General features: G+C 42.2%; 1 protein-coding gene across 6 annotated transcripts in view; it reads left to right on the forward strand.

Annotated features, from left to right (window-relative positions):
* Window positions 1-15,501, forward strand: part of CFAP20DC (CFAP20 domain containing) — a 249,301-nt gene extending 233,800 nt beyond the window's left edge. For all 6 annotated transcript variants that reach the window (XM_013053494.2, XM_013053495.2, XM_013053496.2 and 3 more), the window contains 2 exons: window positions 3,384-3,478; window positions 14,926-15,501. In XM_013053494.2, coding sequence (XP_012908948.2) covers window positions 3,384-3,478; window positions 14,926-15,038 — 208 coding nt within the window. In that variant the 3' untranslated portion in view covers window positions 15,039-15,501. The remainder of the gene's footprint in view (window positions 1-3,383; window positions 3,479-14,925) is intronic.
* The last annotated feature ends 1,784 nt before the right edge of the window (window positions 15,502-17,285 follow it).

The raw sequence follows: 17,285 nt of genomic DNA on the forward strand, positions 1-17,285 counted from the left end.
AATGCTCTCTGAACTGGAGGTGAATGATTTTCAGGTTATATTTTAAGTTGACTTTTGCGTTAGACACATGTCTGCTTATTTTTTACAAAAAGAAACATGGGAGATACCAGATTGAACTTGATTGCCTATAGAGGAGCCAGTAAGAATGGCATGGAAGTGATGAGGGGTTGGAAACAAACTGGGAGGCATGGGGGAAATGTAACTCTTACCTGAATAAGACTTTCTGTGTATTTTGACTTTTGAACTGTTAACATTTTATATACTCAACAACAAAAATAATAAAAATCAATTAATGGACAAAAAAGATTTCTTTCATGTTAATATTTCTCTGTAATCTTATATTAACATATAATACAAACAAAAGTGGATGGATCCAACTGTATTTCAAAGAAATAATAAAACCACACTGAAAAGGAAGGAGAACTAACTCAAATAAATTTAGAACATACTATTTGACTATTTTATACTGTTTTAACAAAGGAATAAAAAGAACCCTAAATAGAGAACTCTAGAGAGTAGGCTTGGGGTTTTCTGTTGGTTGTTTTGTTTTGTTTTGTTTTGTTTGCTTAACAATTCTGAAACTACTTTTGACATGTTCTATAGCTCAGAAAAGAAGTAAATTTATTGAGGATAATGGGAGGTTCCTTGCTGTCAAAGGAGTTACAAATATGGAAAGAGGAGAGATGAGCATGAACGTGCGGTGTTGCATTAGTATTGAAGAAATGAGCCCATAATTACAGAATAGGGATCATCAAACTTTTTTCTGTAAAGGGCCAAACAGCAAATACTTAATTCCTTCACTATAGCACAAAAACAGCCATAGACAATACATAACAAGTGAATATGACTTTATTCCAATAAAATTTTATTTATAGACACATTTGAATTTTATATAATTATCATATGTCATGAAACATTATTATCTTTCTTTTTTCACCCACTTAAAAATGTAAAAATCATTCTCAATTTGCACGCTGTGCAAAAACAGGCATTGAGCCAGACTTTGCCCGCAGGCCATAGTTTACCAATCCCATTTAGATAGAGAAATGATGATAGATAAATAGATAGATAGATAGTAGATAGCAAGTGTGATCAAGTGTTTAATTTGGGGAATCTGGATGAACGATCTGTAGGAGTTCTTTGTACTCTTCTTTCAAAGAAGTACTCTGTACTTTTCTTACAGAAAAGCTGTAAATCTGACATTATTTTAAACAACCAAAAAAAATCACAAAAGGAAGAACTCTGCACTTTTCATAGCTACTACAGAGAAGGAAAAACATTAATCAAGTCACTGGCCTAAGAAGTGAACATCTTACCTTTTATAATAGTCACACAACCCCCGTGTCCATGGACCATGAGTAGGAGCTACTCCTGCCAGTGTTTAGAGTTTCTGATTTATCACTGAGGATGTCTTCATATGATAACATTATTATTTCTGTTGCTGGTGTTCCCCGTTGCTCTCCAGCACTCTTACTGAGTAATGAGGTCACCAGGACTTGTAATTTGTATGTGACCTTGTAATTTTCTATAATGTGGGGATTTGGGGTCTACAGTAATGAAATGGGCTAAATGGAAGGTGCTTATCAGAAAAATGCCCCATTAGCTTGGAAGTCTGCGACAATTCCTTTCTGATGTCCTTAATGTGTTATTATGAAATTCAATTATTCAGCACGTTCACCTTGCTTATTTCACTAGCCATAATCAGTGATAGCTAAGATGAGGAGGAGAGACTGTAAGTATCTTAAAATATGGCAAATAGGAATTGGGTAATTTTTACGTTGAGATCATCTTTTTTTTGCAGGAAGAGTGAATGACTTTCATGGAAAACCTCTGCTATAGATACTTGTAACCATTCTACCTTCCTTGACTGGTTTAATTCCAACAAAATCCAATTCCTGCTACCTTGGTTTATCATTGTAGAGAAAGCCACACTATGATTTTCACCAATAATGAAGATGATGGTGGTCATAGCTGAAATGTATTGAATGTGGCCCTGTATCCAGATCCATGCCAAGTGGTTTTCATCCTTTTTTTTTTTTTTTTTTTTCCCCATTTAGTCCTAAAGCAGAACTCTGAGGTACTGTCGTTATCTCCTCTTTCTAAAAGAGACTTACTATGTAAGTGGTATGGCCAAGCTTTTGCGTGGGGAAACATGGTACCAGGATTGACCTGGAGAGCCAGTCCTCTTACTTCCTGCTGGGATTGTCTCCCATTGTAAATAAAGACAGAAATACAGAAATTTAGAAAGAACTTGTTTAGTCATGAGGACATGCCCATGCTCCTGTTGAGAAGAATAAGATAAACGAAAGAGATGCTAGTATCAATGCCAGCATGAATTCGTGTTGGATCACTTTCCCTTAATGCCCCCATGCCGGAAGCTCACTAACAAGTTTAAAGATAAGAAAGGCTTGAAGTATAGCACACAGTGACTCGAGCCCCCGGATGTCACCCTCTTGCATCACACCCATTCGGGGACCTCCTAGAGGGACCGAGAGGACCAGAAAAGAATGGAGGAGGAAGGGGAGTAAAGAACTTGGGAAATAAAGTTGGCAGTTGGAGGCAGAGGAGCGGGAATGTAGAAGTGGCTTTCCAGAGTGGTTTTGCCCCCATTCTTAATGGGAGAACTGAAAGAATGGGTCACTTGAGGGACCAGCTCCCCTCACTCTACCTTCTTTTGCCCTCCGATGCTCTAAAGACTGAGTGAGTGCCTGCTGACCCCACCATTGTGTCTAGTCCCTAATGGCTCCAAGACCACCTTCTGTTTCAGATCACATTTGGAATGTTGTCATGGAGGTAACATATGACTTTGCCAGGTTTCCTTACCCAAAGATCATTAAGAAGCTTTGTCTCTACTGCATTTCTTCTGAATTATCAAAATAATTTTTTTAAAGATTTTATTTGTTTATTTGACAGAGATCACAAGTAGGCACAGAGGCAGGCAGAGAGAGAGGAGGAAGCAGGCTCCCCACTGAGCAGAGAACCAGATGCGGGGCTTGATCCCAGGACCCTGGAATCATGACCCTAGTGGAAGGCAGAGGCTTTAACCTACTGAGCCACCCAGGCACCCCCAAAATAATTTTCTTATAGGAGAGGAACTGGGAACAGTTTAATAGCCACAGTAATAAGCTTTTGAGAGGAATAGTCATCTTTAATCTAGTTGATATATCTGTGGAACAACTAGTGAGTTCAGTGATTGACAATATATTAACCGATTTATAGAACTGAATATTAACTTCTGGACGTTCTGTCTTTCTGAAATATGAAGGAGGGGAAAAAATGTTTCTCTGTGGAAGTCCCAGGAAATTAAAAACCCAATGGAAAGATAAAATTTATATATGAAATTGCAGACCTGTTGTTTATTTACTTTCTTCTTTTCTTTTTAGGGACTGGTTGAATATGTTGAGCCCACCAATTGTTCCTCCCAGTCAACACCCAACAGACCAGCATCTGGATTCTTCTGGAAGCTTGAGTGCTCAAGGTGGGACTATGGAAAATATTATGCATAAAAAAATAAAAATCATTAACTACAAATAGAGAAAATCAGTCACTTTGAGATGCCACTGTTTTTATTAAATGCTAATCATTTAGGCTCACACCCCCAAAATGAGATACCCTGTGCCTCATTTTATAGGATAATAAGTCCTTCGGTATCAAATTGACCTTCATCTGGATTCCAGGTCTACCAGCTCCTGCTGTGTGGCCTGTAGGACGTTCAGTTACCACATATGTAAAGTAAGACTGAAAGTGATAGCATCTGCCTGGAAGTTTTTTGTGAAGATTCATAAAGCACTTATATTAGCACCTACCAAATACTAGCAGTTCATTTTAATATAAAGCAGACACCACGCTCCTACGTCACTAGATACATGTTTTCATTCACGCAGGGATATTTGTCTTTAAAGGTAAAGCCAGCACAGAGTTATAGCAATTCGTGTTAGCAATGGAAGAATGGGAAGGAAGCAGGAATGAAAATTTGCCTGGGGTTCCCTTTGTGGGCGAGAGTCATAGAAATGAACCATCAGTTTTGGGTTGTGAGCAGGGAACGTGATTGTCTGGAGTACACAGAGGAGGAAGGGAAAAGAACCTTTGGTGGAAACAGGGATTGGGATGGAAGGGGTAGAGTGACAGTTAACCTCAGAGTGGGACTCTCTGAGACAGCCTTTTGAGTTGGGCTTCTGAAGAGAGAAGCATGATATCTGAAGTTAAAACAAATAATACAGGAACTGAAGCCAAAATAAATTGCTCCAACAAAGGTGCCAGGTTTTTTCCCCTCACTGCCCCAGGGAGAAAGTGGAGCATCCCATTTTTCTTCAGGTGTGGAAAATTCAGAGTGAGAGCTCATACATCTGAGTTGCACATTTTGGCTGCCCAAGGGATGGAGATGTCTCCGTGATTTACTGTCTGAAATAGATTATGCCCCTCAAATTGGAAATCTTTTTAGAGGTGTACATTTATAATTACTTATGACAGAAAAATAGAATCTCGGCTGTCAGGAGGAGACCTTGCTGTGAGAGAACAAATAATATGTTATGTTAAGTGTCCTAAATAAACCACGGGAACAGAGAGCGTGGTCCTTGAGCAAAGGCACCCAAGATATATATTAGTGAGAAGTAGCAGAAAGGAAGCCTTTGAGTCACCATTACAAAGTGGTGTTTTGACAGCAGGAGCTCAGTTATGTTGAAGGTAAACAGAACTTCCAACGAGGGCAAATTAACAGAATAAATTCAGAAGATTATAGAAATGTTCTGGCCAATGTTAACCAGGTCTGCTGCCCGTCCTGCCCGTCAGCCTCGGTTTCTGTCAGCTGTCCCGTTCCCCTTTTCTGATCTGCTTGAGTGGTTTATAGCTAATTAATATCATCAAAAACTGGTGTTGCCTATTTGGTGACTCTTTACATGTTACTGTGCCAAGATAGTGTTCTTATACAGTGTTTGTCAAAGTAAAATGATGGGTTCAAGTATCCAGTTTGTATCACCAGAAGCAAGAGGGAGACATGGTTGTGGATAGTCGGGCCTCTTTTGGGGCTTTGGTTGCAGGATACCAAGAATTTAGAGAGAGATGCCGGACACCATGCTAAGTTCTAACAGTAGCTATCACAGCAACACTGTGAGGAAGGTACTATTAGTGTGAGTATGTAATTACTGATCTTTACAGCTGAGACAACTGAGGTACAAAGTTCTTGAATGCCTTGCCCAGGGTCACACAACCAGTCCTCAGCAGAGCTGGGATGAGATTCCAAACAGCCCGGCCCCACTGTTTTTATACTTTTTTTTATTTTGTACCAAGTACCTAGATTACCTACTCAAAAAGAAATGTATATGAAATCAGGAATTGAAATTTTTTTTCCTCTTGAAATTTCCTGAAAAACAAACAAACAAACCAACAAACAAATGGAAACATCTCCAGGGCTAAGTAGCTAAGTTCTTTAAGGGAGCAGGAGGAAGCAGACGTCTGGTCTCCTGTTTCAGCCCTCCTATTCATGCTTGTCAGGAATCACAAGTGACAGCATTTTCTCCATGGGAGTGAGGTGCTCAGGGGCAAAGCTGCTGTGTTGACCAGATCTGAGGGAGGCAAGGGCCTGACTGAGAGACAGGATCCCTGGATTGCCGAGCTGCCGGGCCTGAGTATTTCCTTGTCACCTCGCTTCCCAAAGGCCTTTCTAAGCAGGTCAGTCTCCCTTCACCTTGTACATTTTCTTCGTGCCCTTTTCACAATGTGTAATCCGTGATTTTTGGCTTGTTTAATGTCTTTTTTCCTACATAGCCTGTGAGTTTGTAAAAGCAGAGACTTCATCTGTTTGCTCACTCCTGGATCCCAAGTACCCTATGCAATTTCTGTAGGTTACTAGATACTCTAAATTTTTGTTAGAAGGTAGACTGGAAGGCTGAGAGGGAAAAAGGAGAGAGAGAAATGTTCTTCAAATGGCCATTTTTATACCAACCTTGAAAAAAAATGAGTAATTCATTGAAGTCTTACCTTCAGTAAGTCTTGCTTACTTACTTTTCCTCTATTCCAGATTTTTAGTATATTATGTATATTTCTAAAATTTGTCAATGAGAGTATTGAACCTAGACCCTTGAATTTTAGCAATTAAAACAGTGACAGATAACCTGAGGCAGTGGCTCTTAAAGTATATTTATAAGCCGTGAAACTTTTTTATCAATTGAATTTCCTATGAAATTCTAACATTTAAAAGAGAGAAGAATAGAACCTCTCTGGCTAAAGGGGAAGTTAGGGTCTCAGAACCCTGCCTTGGGGCTCTGCTGAACCACCTAAGACAGTGGTGCAGTCCTAGCCCCAGCTAGGATTAGGCTTCCTCCTTATCAGTGCCTTTCTGCAGAACTTTTGAAGGTGGTTTTGAAGCCTGGTTCCCAGGGATGGAGGGTCTCCCATCTTTAAACTTCTAAGACAGAAATAACAATAGCTAATATTTATTTATTCTTCCTATGATCCACACCTGCAAGTACCCTTTACTTCTCATAATGGCAGCTACTGTTATTCCTAGCCTTTTCCACATGGACACTGGCGCTCAGAGCTGGGAAGTAACGTGCTAAACCCCTACAGCTCCAGCCCAGGTGGAGAGGACAAGATGCTTCTATAGAGTGAGAGGCATAACTGTAGTTCAGCAGCAGGGCCTGACCAATACATAGTACTAGAAAACTTGCCCCAGGCCATATAAAAGTAAGTGCGTGGGTTAACCTTAAAAACAAAAGAGCGAGTTATTTTACCAGGAAAATAAGTTTATTTAGGAATAGCAAAGGAATGGCAGTTTGGGTCCCGCACGCTGCAGCAAAGCGTAGGCAGGTGTGGAGAGCAACATTACTTTGTAGAGACAAAGGAGGACTTTGGGAGAGGCTGCTTTGAAGGAAAGTCTATTAGAATCTAAAAGTCCAAAGCAAGAGTTAAAGATGGGGACGCTTCCCATTGTCTAGGCTATTGCTTGTCAGGGAGAAAATCTCCCTTCCTTCTGCTGGGGCAATAAGATGAACTTCCTCCTGCCCAGGAGCATGGCATAGGCGGCCACAGAAAGCGCCTCCCTTTCCAGGCTTCCTCACTCCATTTCAAATGAGGTCTCCCTCTACTCCTTGTCACACATGCCTTAGACCTGGCCTTTGAGTCTTTGCCTTATTCAGTACGAGTCTGTGTCACAGCCACAGCTCCTGCTCAGACAGAAGCCTCGAGTGTATAAATGCCACCTTCAAGGAAACAGGCCGTGTTCTTGGAGAGCCAGGCAGCCGGCGGGACCGGCCTTGAGCTCCGGGCCCTGCGTCTGGAGGGAGAGCGGGGCACTGCGTGCAGCTCCTCCCGGGCCACAGCCTGCTCGCCGAATGTCAGTTACCAGGGGCACAGGCACCCTTAACACTTGGCACAAATGTGTGTTCCTGGAGCGCATGTGAAATGTGAAAATGGGAAGTTATGATTTCAGAACTTACTCAAGAGAACTACCAAGCTGACCTTTGGAAAATAAAGCAGACTTTGCTTGAAGAATAGTTGTCAATTTGTTTTTGACATTTGTTCCTTTACAGATATGACCCTTCAATTATTCATGCTTCCCAGCTCCAAAATGGAATATTAATGACCTCTCTCGTCAGGCCTGCAGAACCGCTCCTGCAGTTTACATAGATTTTGAGTAAGAAAGACATTCAGAAGTGCTTGTGGAGTTGCCAGAATCCCTTAAAAACAACATCCTTGTGCCTTCTTTATGGCAAGGCCATAGAGGATATTCCTTTATGAACATGGGTGTATCTCCCACGAGACGCAAATAGGCAGCAGATGCTGATTGTAAAGATGTAATATCCGAACTACTGGCCAAGAATTTAGGACTCATGGCTCCTTGAAGCTAAGCAGAGAGAGGGGAATCTGGCCATGTGCTCTGGGCACAACAGGGGAGGCCTTCCAGAGTCTTATTTCCTTCCACACGGTTATTCAACATCCACCTGATACGATGAGTCTCAAACAGTCTTCTAAAATCTGTTTTACTAGCTATCTTACAGAGATTATGCTTCACTGAAAAACCATGGTGTCCCCAGGTGCTTGACTTGGCGCCTAGGACACAGTCCACACTTAATAAATATTTAATGAGTGCTTGCGGGAATCATCTGCCCATGGAAAACAGAAGTATGATTTGGTCTACTCTTTGGATCCTCCTTGTATTGTCAAGATTTATTTAAGGTGCAAAGAGACCTTCTCCCCCGCAAAAAACAATCCTGGCAAGGTAGAAGTAATAAGAGAAGTCAGCACCGGCCATGTGCCCGCCACAATGTCAGATTTTCCTGTGTTACCTCACGATGACTCCTCCTGATACTGCCAGGTGTGAGGCTATGTTATGTCCCCCACCGTAGAGGTGAAGTTAAGGTCACTGCCTGAGTCACAAACCCAGAGTGTGGAGCAGGACTCTGACCCAGGCCTGTCAGACCTAGCAATCTATACCTCTAACCCCCATGCTGCTACAAGGCCACAGAATTCCCACTGAGGTCAGTAAGAACCATACAACTGACGTGTCCACTGCAATTTTTAAATTTAGGAAGTTCTCTTTCTTGAAGCTTTCTGGATAAAATAGTACTCCCTTTAGTACTCCCCTTCAACCTGTGGCATCCCCATCTCAAGGCTCCACTCCTATAATGTTCTTTAGTATTCATGACATTGCGGAATCCAGAGTCCCCGCCCCTTCCCCTGTTAGGCAAGGAGCTGCTTTTGCTCTCAGATTAACCCTGAGGATGAGACGTATTTCCTCTTATGCAGCTATCAGAGTCTCGGGGGTGTCTTCTCTGCACGAAAGTGGTTGGGAGATGGGGGGCTGGTGATCAACGCCCTCACTAGGCTAAAGAGGTGCCTTCCTTCTAGGAGTACTAGAAGTGCACCCTTAAGTAGGGAAGTAAACACATTGCTGGTGTCAGAGACTCTCTCTCTTATTCTAGAACTATCCCCACCTACTTATTCCCCAGATTCACCCCAGAAATGTTCCTAGTCCAAGGTGTGAGTTCAGCTTCCCTTGCTGAAATTGGGGTGAATTTGCTTCTCGCTCCAGTGTTGCCACCCTGCCTGAGATCAGGCCATTGAGACATTATGGGTTTCACAGCTCAGTAGTCTGGTTAGGGACTAACCTGGGTGTGTAACAAAACACACTCAGAGTCACAAGCTGCACATTCCCAAGTGCACAATTGCTTTGTAGGTTCTTTTCCCAGCTTTACTGAGATAAAATTAAAATGTAACGTGTAAGTTTAAGATGTAACACTGTGTAAGTCTAACTCAGTGATTTGATACACAAGCACACATTTGCATCACTGCACGTTTGTAAGTGGAGACTACCTGGAAAGAATGAAATTACACTAATTCCCAGTTAATCTTCCAAATCCTTCAATATGTTGTCTTCAATGGCATTTTCCAAGTAAAATATAGCCACTGGTTTTTGCAAAAAGGGTGATATACTTATTTCCCAAACGAAACCTGAACTATAATCATGGCGTGTTATTTGCCTTCCAAGAAACAACATGGTGTTCTAATACAAGAAAGTATCTTTTCCTCCTTTTTATCCCATCCTGGATCATTTATCCTCCCATCCCAGGACACATATTTGCCAAAAAACAAAATTCAGCAGTTCACAGTAGACTTTCTCAGGTTTTAGTGCAAGTTAATTTTGCCCTACTGTGAGAAACGTTGGTGGGAGAGTTTGTGAGCCCCTGGTGCTCTGCGGAATCTTATCTAAAATGTCATCTTTATTGATCCTGAGGCTGACTGTTTGGAATGGGGATCCCTCACCATTGAATTGTTTAAACAATAGTGTATTAGTATGCACATAAAAGTACAGTCAATCAGTTCTCAAGATCTATAAGAGAGAAAACGCATTAACTTTTTTTAAAAAATTCTGGATGGCAGCGTCAGAAAATCGAAAATCAAGTGCAGTGTCTTGATTCAGAGATTTTAAATCTGATAAACCGGTGCCACATTATTTGTTTTCAAGCTTGAGGACTCAGCCTGCGCATACAGGTTTTCTATTATCTATGGTTAAAACACGATAAATATAGATAATTAAGCATTTATATTAATGGATTTTCAAAAAGGTGAACTGAAGGAATTGTTTGCCTGAACTGATCTAACAGAGGGGAGGGCAGCTAATATTGCTGCATTCGGTCTGGCTCTGCTGGCTTTTCTTCCATTATTGCTGTTAACCAATTCAAAGTGGATGAAGCTGGAAGTTTGTAAATAGATTATTATCTGAAAGGCAATTTTATTTCACTGGAAATGACTTTATTATGTGGAGAAGAGTAAAAATGTAATTTGGACCCCTGTCCAGATGCTCTTAGTGTGGTAGCAGAGAATGGTTTTATTTGTTAATTTGTCCTTTCAGAGTTTCTGTAGCCAGTCTTTAAATAGAGCAATTTAGCAATTGGGGGGAAAAACAAACCCTGCACCATTCAAGAATATAATTGAAAATTACCCCATACCCATGCACAATAATTACCTTTCAAAACATTTCCCATTGCTTGACATCATAGTGGTAATTGCTTAATGATATTATAATTTCATTACGTAGGGATTACAATGGCTTAAAATGATGTAAATTGGAGGCGTTGAAAATTAAGTTATAATGAAAACAAAACCTTTTATGCAAGTTTAAAGCACTTATTTCAATGTAAAATTATACATAATGTCACCCAATTTTTGTGCGAGTGTCATTGTTGGTAGTTTTAAAATTCATCCATTTAAACCTTTAGTACTAAAAACCACAAAACCTGCTTTAGTCCCATGGCTATAATGCATGAGGTTCCAGTTTTATGGTGATACGTATTGGAACGAATGCATTTACATAGCAGTTACTGCTTCAGTTTGTATGCATTATGTAGCAAAACCCCTACTAATGAATTGGATCCACATCGATCCCTTTGCAGTTGGGTGATAAACACCCACGGCCCATTACAACTGTTATTTTCATCTAGAAAGATTCTTGACTGGCCCTAAAATGTATTGAGTTTTCTAACTTAATAGCACCAGCTTAAAATTTTATCTTTTTGGAAAGTACCAGCTCCAGAGTACGCTGAACAGTAACCTGGCATGTAACTTACGCGCCAGAGGTCAGAATTTCCCCCAGTGTGTGGATGGAGTAAAAACACGGACAAAGACCTCCGAGATGGGTTGACTTCTCATCACTTACCTCGATGATCCATGATTTTAACATTACACCTGATGGGAAAATTCATTTTACTTTTTAAAAATACGCAATTTTTGGTTTAAGTACTCTTTTTACTTAAAGATGAATTCTTGAATTCTTGTTTATGTCCTTTATGAAGCTAGTTGGGGTCTTTGTATTTCATTCAAATCCACTATTTTTTTTTTCTCTTGGTAGTAAAAAATCAAACAGGCACAGTTTGGAGATGGGGAATAAGGTATAAGTGGACACACCCCTTTTGTGTCCCTTTTGTGTCTACCTCGGCTCTCTTCAGTTTTTCATGATGACAACTGTAACAACAACATTTATTGAGTATTCACTGTGTGTGTGTGGAGTCTTACTGAGCATCTTACTGAGTTGTCATAGGTACCATCACAAGTAGGATTACTGTCCTCACATGAGGAGACTAAGGCTCAGAGTGCTGAATTTTCCCAGGGTCCCGCAGCTACCCAGTGGTAGAATGGGATTTGGACCCAGGCCTGTCTGACTCGTTGTCTCTGTGTGACGCTGTCCGTCTCTATGAAGCCTTATCCTAGGACTCTAAGCTTTATCAGTGTTTTTGTTCTGAGTGACTAAGCAATTTATAACCTGTAGTTCGTGATTTATTTCAAGGTTGTCATTATCCTTAAGAGTAACAGTAACGATCATTTGTTGCAGAATTACTGTGTCTGCTGTGTTATGCATATTATCCAGGGTCCAGTTTCGTCTCCCACAAAACCCTATGAAACAGGCAGTACTATTTCCATTTGGTAAATAAGGAAATGAGGGTCCAGTGAGGCAGAGTAACCCATAATTGCCCAAAGGTCATTTGGGTAGGCAGCGGCCGAGCTCCCTCCCATCCTGTGGGCGGGATCCTAAGGCCCAGGGCTCTCTTAGCCTCTCTGCAGTTGCAACTCCCATCACCCCACCATTAATCTTCACTAGCTGCTTTTGTTTTGTGTATGAATGTCACATCCACACCTAGACGTAGTACAAATTTAATAGACACCATTATGTAGCCTGCACACATAAGTTACTTACTGGTTCTGTTCTCTGAAGAAGCCTAAATAAGAAAGGGATGATGGGTTGAATATGTGAAGATAAAGGACACATGCACACCCTCGTTTTGATGTGCAGAAGTGACCTAAAGGGGGTCATCTTCCACGAGAAACAGCCACTTAAAAAGCATTCCCAACTTCTACTTAAAGGAAGAAGGTGGAGGCAGGACCCTGGGGCCCACTCTTAAGGTAACAATAGAAAGTAAAGGAAAAGCAGCCTGCCTTCTCTGATTTCCTGTTCTTAATTAGAAACCGTGCAGGGTGCTCAGGTCAGCTGCCACCATTAACGTGGCCATTAGCAAAGTCCTGTCATACTTCAAGGACATAAGCCACTGCAGCCAAGAGTTACAGAAACTCATCAAAGGCACCGCGGGGATCACTGGATCTGGTCCTGCCCTGTGCACAATAAAATCTGACACAAGTGGTCGCCCCAGTCCCTGCGCCACCCTCCCCAGGGTCCACCTCCCATTTCCTGGTCTGCTCTACGGTTTAGAAAATTCTTCCTTGTGCTGAGCCAAAATCTGGCTCCTCATAACTTTCCCTCATTGATCCTCTTGCTTCCTCCTGGAACCCCACAGAATCGTCTTAACTTTTTTCTCATTTACCACCCTTGACGTTCTTGAGGCCAGAAGGGCTGCTGTAACCGCAAGCTTTGTCTTTTCTGGAGTTAATAAGCCCGGATTTTGCCTCTGCCCTCCCACATGGACTCTCATCTTTCTCTGTGATCTTTGAAGTGTGAGAAATGAAATTTCTTTTGTTTCCAAACCTGAGTTTTTCAAATGTAGGACACCTTTACAATTTGACACCTTTGCAATGTGTTACGCTCTTCCATGTTTAAATCCCCATAACATAATGGCTCCCACCTGAACGTGTTCCACCATCTTCTTAAGGAAAGCAGGGCACCAGTATGGTAGAAAGAACGCAGAACTGAGAGTCTGGAAACCCAGGTTCATCCCTGACTCTGCCTCTGACTCGGCAAGTGACCTCAAGTGAGCCAGTGAACTCTGTAGACCTTCCTTCCCTCTTCTGTCAGATGGGCACCATGACGCCTGCCTGTTTCCCAGGAGGGTCAAGTGAGCTCCTGCATGGGGAAGTGCTTTGTAAAGGGCTCCACCGGTTGAGGTGTTAGTCAGTGAGGCGGCGGCTCTGAGTCCTCCATCCAGCCCCACTTTTGAAGGACTGCTGGAACCCCGTGTAGCCCATAAGCGTCAGTTGGAGGCTCTTGGGTTTTGCCCAAGTCGCCGCACACTCTTTGAGAACAGCACCTTCTTCTTCAACCATCTCATCTCATCCCCCACTCAGTGCCTGGTGCAGGGGCAGTCATGCTTTAGGTCTTTGGATGGTCAGAGGAATGGCTGTAGTAGAATCTCAGCCCCCGACCTCACCATCTTGGCCCCACTCCCTGGGACTTAACTCAGGCTTGTCACTGTCCTGACAGGATCCATGCACCAGCTCAGTCTGACTTTGGCTGGGAAAGATGGAGTCCCACCACCTTCCCATACTCTGGGGAGTGACACTTATATCCACAGACTTGTTTTTCACAATCATGTATTCCCCCTTTCCAGAAACATCCGTATTGACTGAGCCTCTGTTACATGTCAGCCCCAGGCCCACAGCCGAGCCCCTCTGAAAGTAACCCTGGTGAGCTCACAGCCCCAGAGACTGGGCTTTCTCTGGTCCTCAGCAGCCTGTGCTCAGGAAGAGAGAGGGGTGTTGGTTTTTGTTGTTGTTGTTTTTATTCGACAGAGAAAAATCACAAGTAGGCCGAGAGGCAGGCAGAGAGAGAGAGAGAGAAAAGGAAGCAGGCTCCCCGAGGAGCAGAGAGCCCGACGCAGGGCTCAATCCCAGGACCCTGGGATCATGACCTGAGCTGAAGGCAGAGGCTTTAACCCACTGAGCCACCCAGGCACCCGAGAGAGGGGTGTTCTAATCAGCCCTCCTTCCTGCTCTGATCTTCTCCAGCTCAGGGAGGGCTTACCTTCCCGGCTTCAGGACTCCTATTATGTGCTTTTCAGAAGTACTCAAAAGGCACTTGCTTGCTGGAGGCAGCCTCGAGTGTACAAGTACTTAGCACAGCCCTGGGCACACATAAGGTGCTCAGGAAAGATCTTACAAAAACCTTTGTTTTTTTTTTCATTCCAAGGCATGTGTTAGAAACCAACCAAAACCGCTAATAACTTAGGCAGCAGGAGTTCCTCCAAAATGTCTAAATAGTTGTCACAGAGACAAACATGAAGCCACGTCCATGTGACTAGCAAACGTGACAGATGTTCCTCCCACTGATGAAATTACCCATCACCTGATAGTTTTCTGTACTTGTTCTTTGCTTTGTGTGTCTTGTGTTCCTAAACAACATTATCATTTTAATTCGGGTTTACTTGGTAGCACTTTTAGGGTGCATTCATACAGCACTGGCCCGCAGTGAAGTCTGGAACTGTCTCCCCCGTCTTGAATCCCGCTTGTATCCTTGATGCCGTGAATCCCTTGGCCATGTGCCTTCCCGGTCTCCACACTCAGCTTTCTTGTCCTTCAGAGCAAAGCCAGCCCTGTCTAATGCTGTGAGCAGAGTCTGCACATCTGCCGTGCCCCTCCATTTTGGCCTTGACATTCTACCTCTCCCAGGAGGCTTGGAGGGGCCTGCCTTCTTGCCCTTCTGCCCTGGCAATCAGGAGTTCCGGGCCAGTCAGGCAGCTAACGTGTCTGTGGTTCCCCTCCCGGCAGGTGAAGAAGACCCGAGTGTGGAGGAGGACGAGGAAGTGCTGACTCTGCTGTACGACCCGTGTCTGAACTGCTACTTTGATCCCCAGACCGGGAAATACTACGAGCTGGTGTGAAGCCTTCCTCCGGGGCCTAGAATGGCCATGCCCAGGCGGGGCAGGCGAGCCGTGCTGACCGTGACGTTGGCCCCACGGTGCATGTGTTGGGCAGGCTCACAGAATCCAGAGTAACTGAGAGAAATGAAGTTGTTTTGTAAATAACGTTTGGTGTTAAGGATGCCTACCTTCTCTTTGTAGATGCATGTGATTTTTTTTTTTTTTGACAGTGAAGTAATTAATACAAAGACAAGATTTTAGGACTTCAAATTGGTTCTTACTGGTTAGTTCTCATCCTACATATCATTTTTTATTGCCTATAAACTTATGGAAGCAAATTAAGAGTTATTAATTCAAATGTTTTGCAGTGTTACTCTGTAAATGATGGCTTGATACACAGAAAACATATTCTTGTTTCAAAGATATTTGGGTACCTTTTATTACCTATTTGTATTAAAAATAAAGTATGATGGTCAAAAAAATATCTTTTAAACTGCCTTCTTTTATTTGCCTTGCTTGCATTCTTTACCAGAATATTCCAAGATAATATTTACCCTTCCTTAGACTCTCAAGAAAAGAAAACACTGTGACCTGGTCAGACTTTATGATCGCATTTTGTTAACACTGGCCCCACTGTTCCATTTCATTAAGGTTCATCCAGAGTTTGCCAAAGATCAAAACATTGCTAATCACTTAAGCTGATTAGCACAGTGCTGTGCTTTTTTGGTTTGGGGTTTTGCTTTTTTTTTTTTTTTTTTTACACCAATTATCTCTAAATTCTAATGTTATGATCCAAATCTAGCTCCATAGATCCAGATTTAAAAAGTCACCCATTTGAACACCGCCCACACCTCACCACTTCTGGGACTTGGCCGGGAGAAACAAAGGCTCTCTCACTGTAATTCTGCCTGCTGTGTCACCAGGAAGAAATCGTGCACTTCCTGAGTTTGAGGAGACAGCCTTGAATTGTGTGCCAAGTATATTAATATTGAGCTCAAGGAAGTACTTATATTAGCTGGAATATTTTGTTATTTAATAAAGGTTTTTTGATAAAGAAGAGTACCATTGGAGATTGAAAAATTACTGGTTTACAATTGGATTTAATGGTAGGACTATAATTTCATTTAATGTTGCTTGATAGAGGAAATAAGAGCTCTTTTTTCAGGAAGAGATTTGGGCTCCTGTTCAAAGGATCATACATTATTTAGAACCATGTTTCTATTTGATAAGCTTTTAATCCTATTGTTCACAACATATACCTTTGTTAGGATTTTTTTTTCCCCAAGATGTTCATACTTACAAAATGCAAATAAATAACTGAGGTTTCAGAAAGCACAGAGAATGATAAAATAGTTGGACTATCTTGGTTATGACCTTGAAGATTGGAGTAGGATCTGGAGAGTCCTAGAAACTGCCTTAGTCTCAGGACCATCCACGTAAACAGAGGAGTCAACTAAAGGTCTGTGCTAGTTAAGACATGTAGTTATAAATATCAAAAACACCCTGAGCTAAGATATCCTTAAGTATACAAGAGTATCTCATGAGCCCCAAAACAGAATCTACAAACCTCCATGTGATTTGAGCTGGGACCTAGAAAACTGTTCTGGGATTCTTAAATCACAAGCAGCAGACAGCCTTGATCCCAGAATTCAAAGACTTCTTGAACAATCAGACCAAAGAAGACAAGAATCTGGACAGCTCCAGGGATCCAGGAGCAGAAACTAACAGTTTCCCCCAACAATGGTCACCAAAATGACAGTGCCACCTTCTTCTGCTTCATCTCTGCTCAAAAAGCAAAAGCTTGTAGGCTTGATTTGTTAATTATCTCCAGGGCCACAAGGAATGGGAGTGAGATAGTCCCTGAAGAATAAAGCACTGTTAACAAAATGGGGAGGGAGGCCAACCAAGCAAAAATGAGTCTTAGAAGCATTGCCTCTACCATTCACCTCCAATTTGTTTGCAAAACAAGTTATCTCTCCCCATAATTCTCAGCTACTCAGTCCACCTGCCAGAATATTCAGCCATTCCACAGCTCATACATCCAACCACAAAGAAATATGGACTCTGAATTTCAACTTAAAAATCCCAGACTTGTATTCTGATTGGCCACTTTGCTCCAGTGGCCACCAGAACCCTCTGGTGTGGATGGGGAGAGAAAGGCAATTAAGGAGTTTCTTATGAACCAAAAGGTATCTACCACAACCTCTTACCCACTTTTTTCATTTTACTTGCCTTTTTTCTTTAAGGAGTAGGTTCGTTTTCTGTTAA

The sequence above is a fragment of the Mustela putorius genome, unplaced genomic scaffold (assembly GCF_011764305.1).
Source record: "Mustela putorius furo isolate JIRA1106 unplaced genomic scaffold, ASM1176430v1.1 tig00000095_pilon_pilon_pilon, whole genome shotgun sequence".
Classification (NCBI taxonomy): Eukaryota; Metazoa; Chordata; class Mammalia; order Carnivora; family Mustelidae; genus Mustela; species Mustela putorius.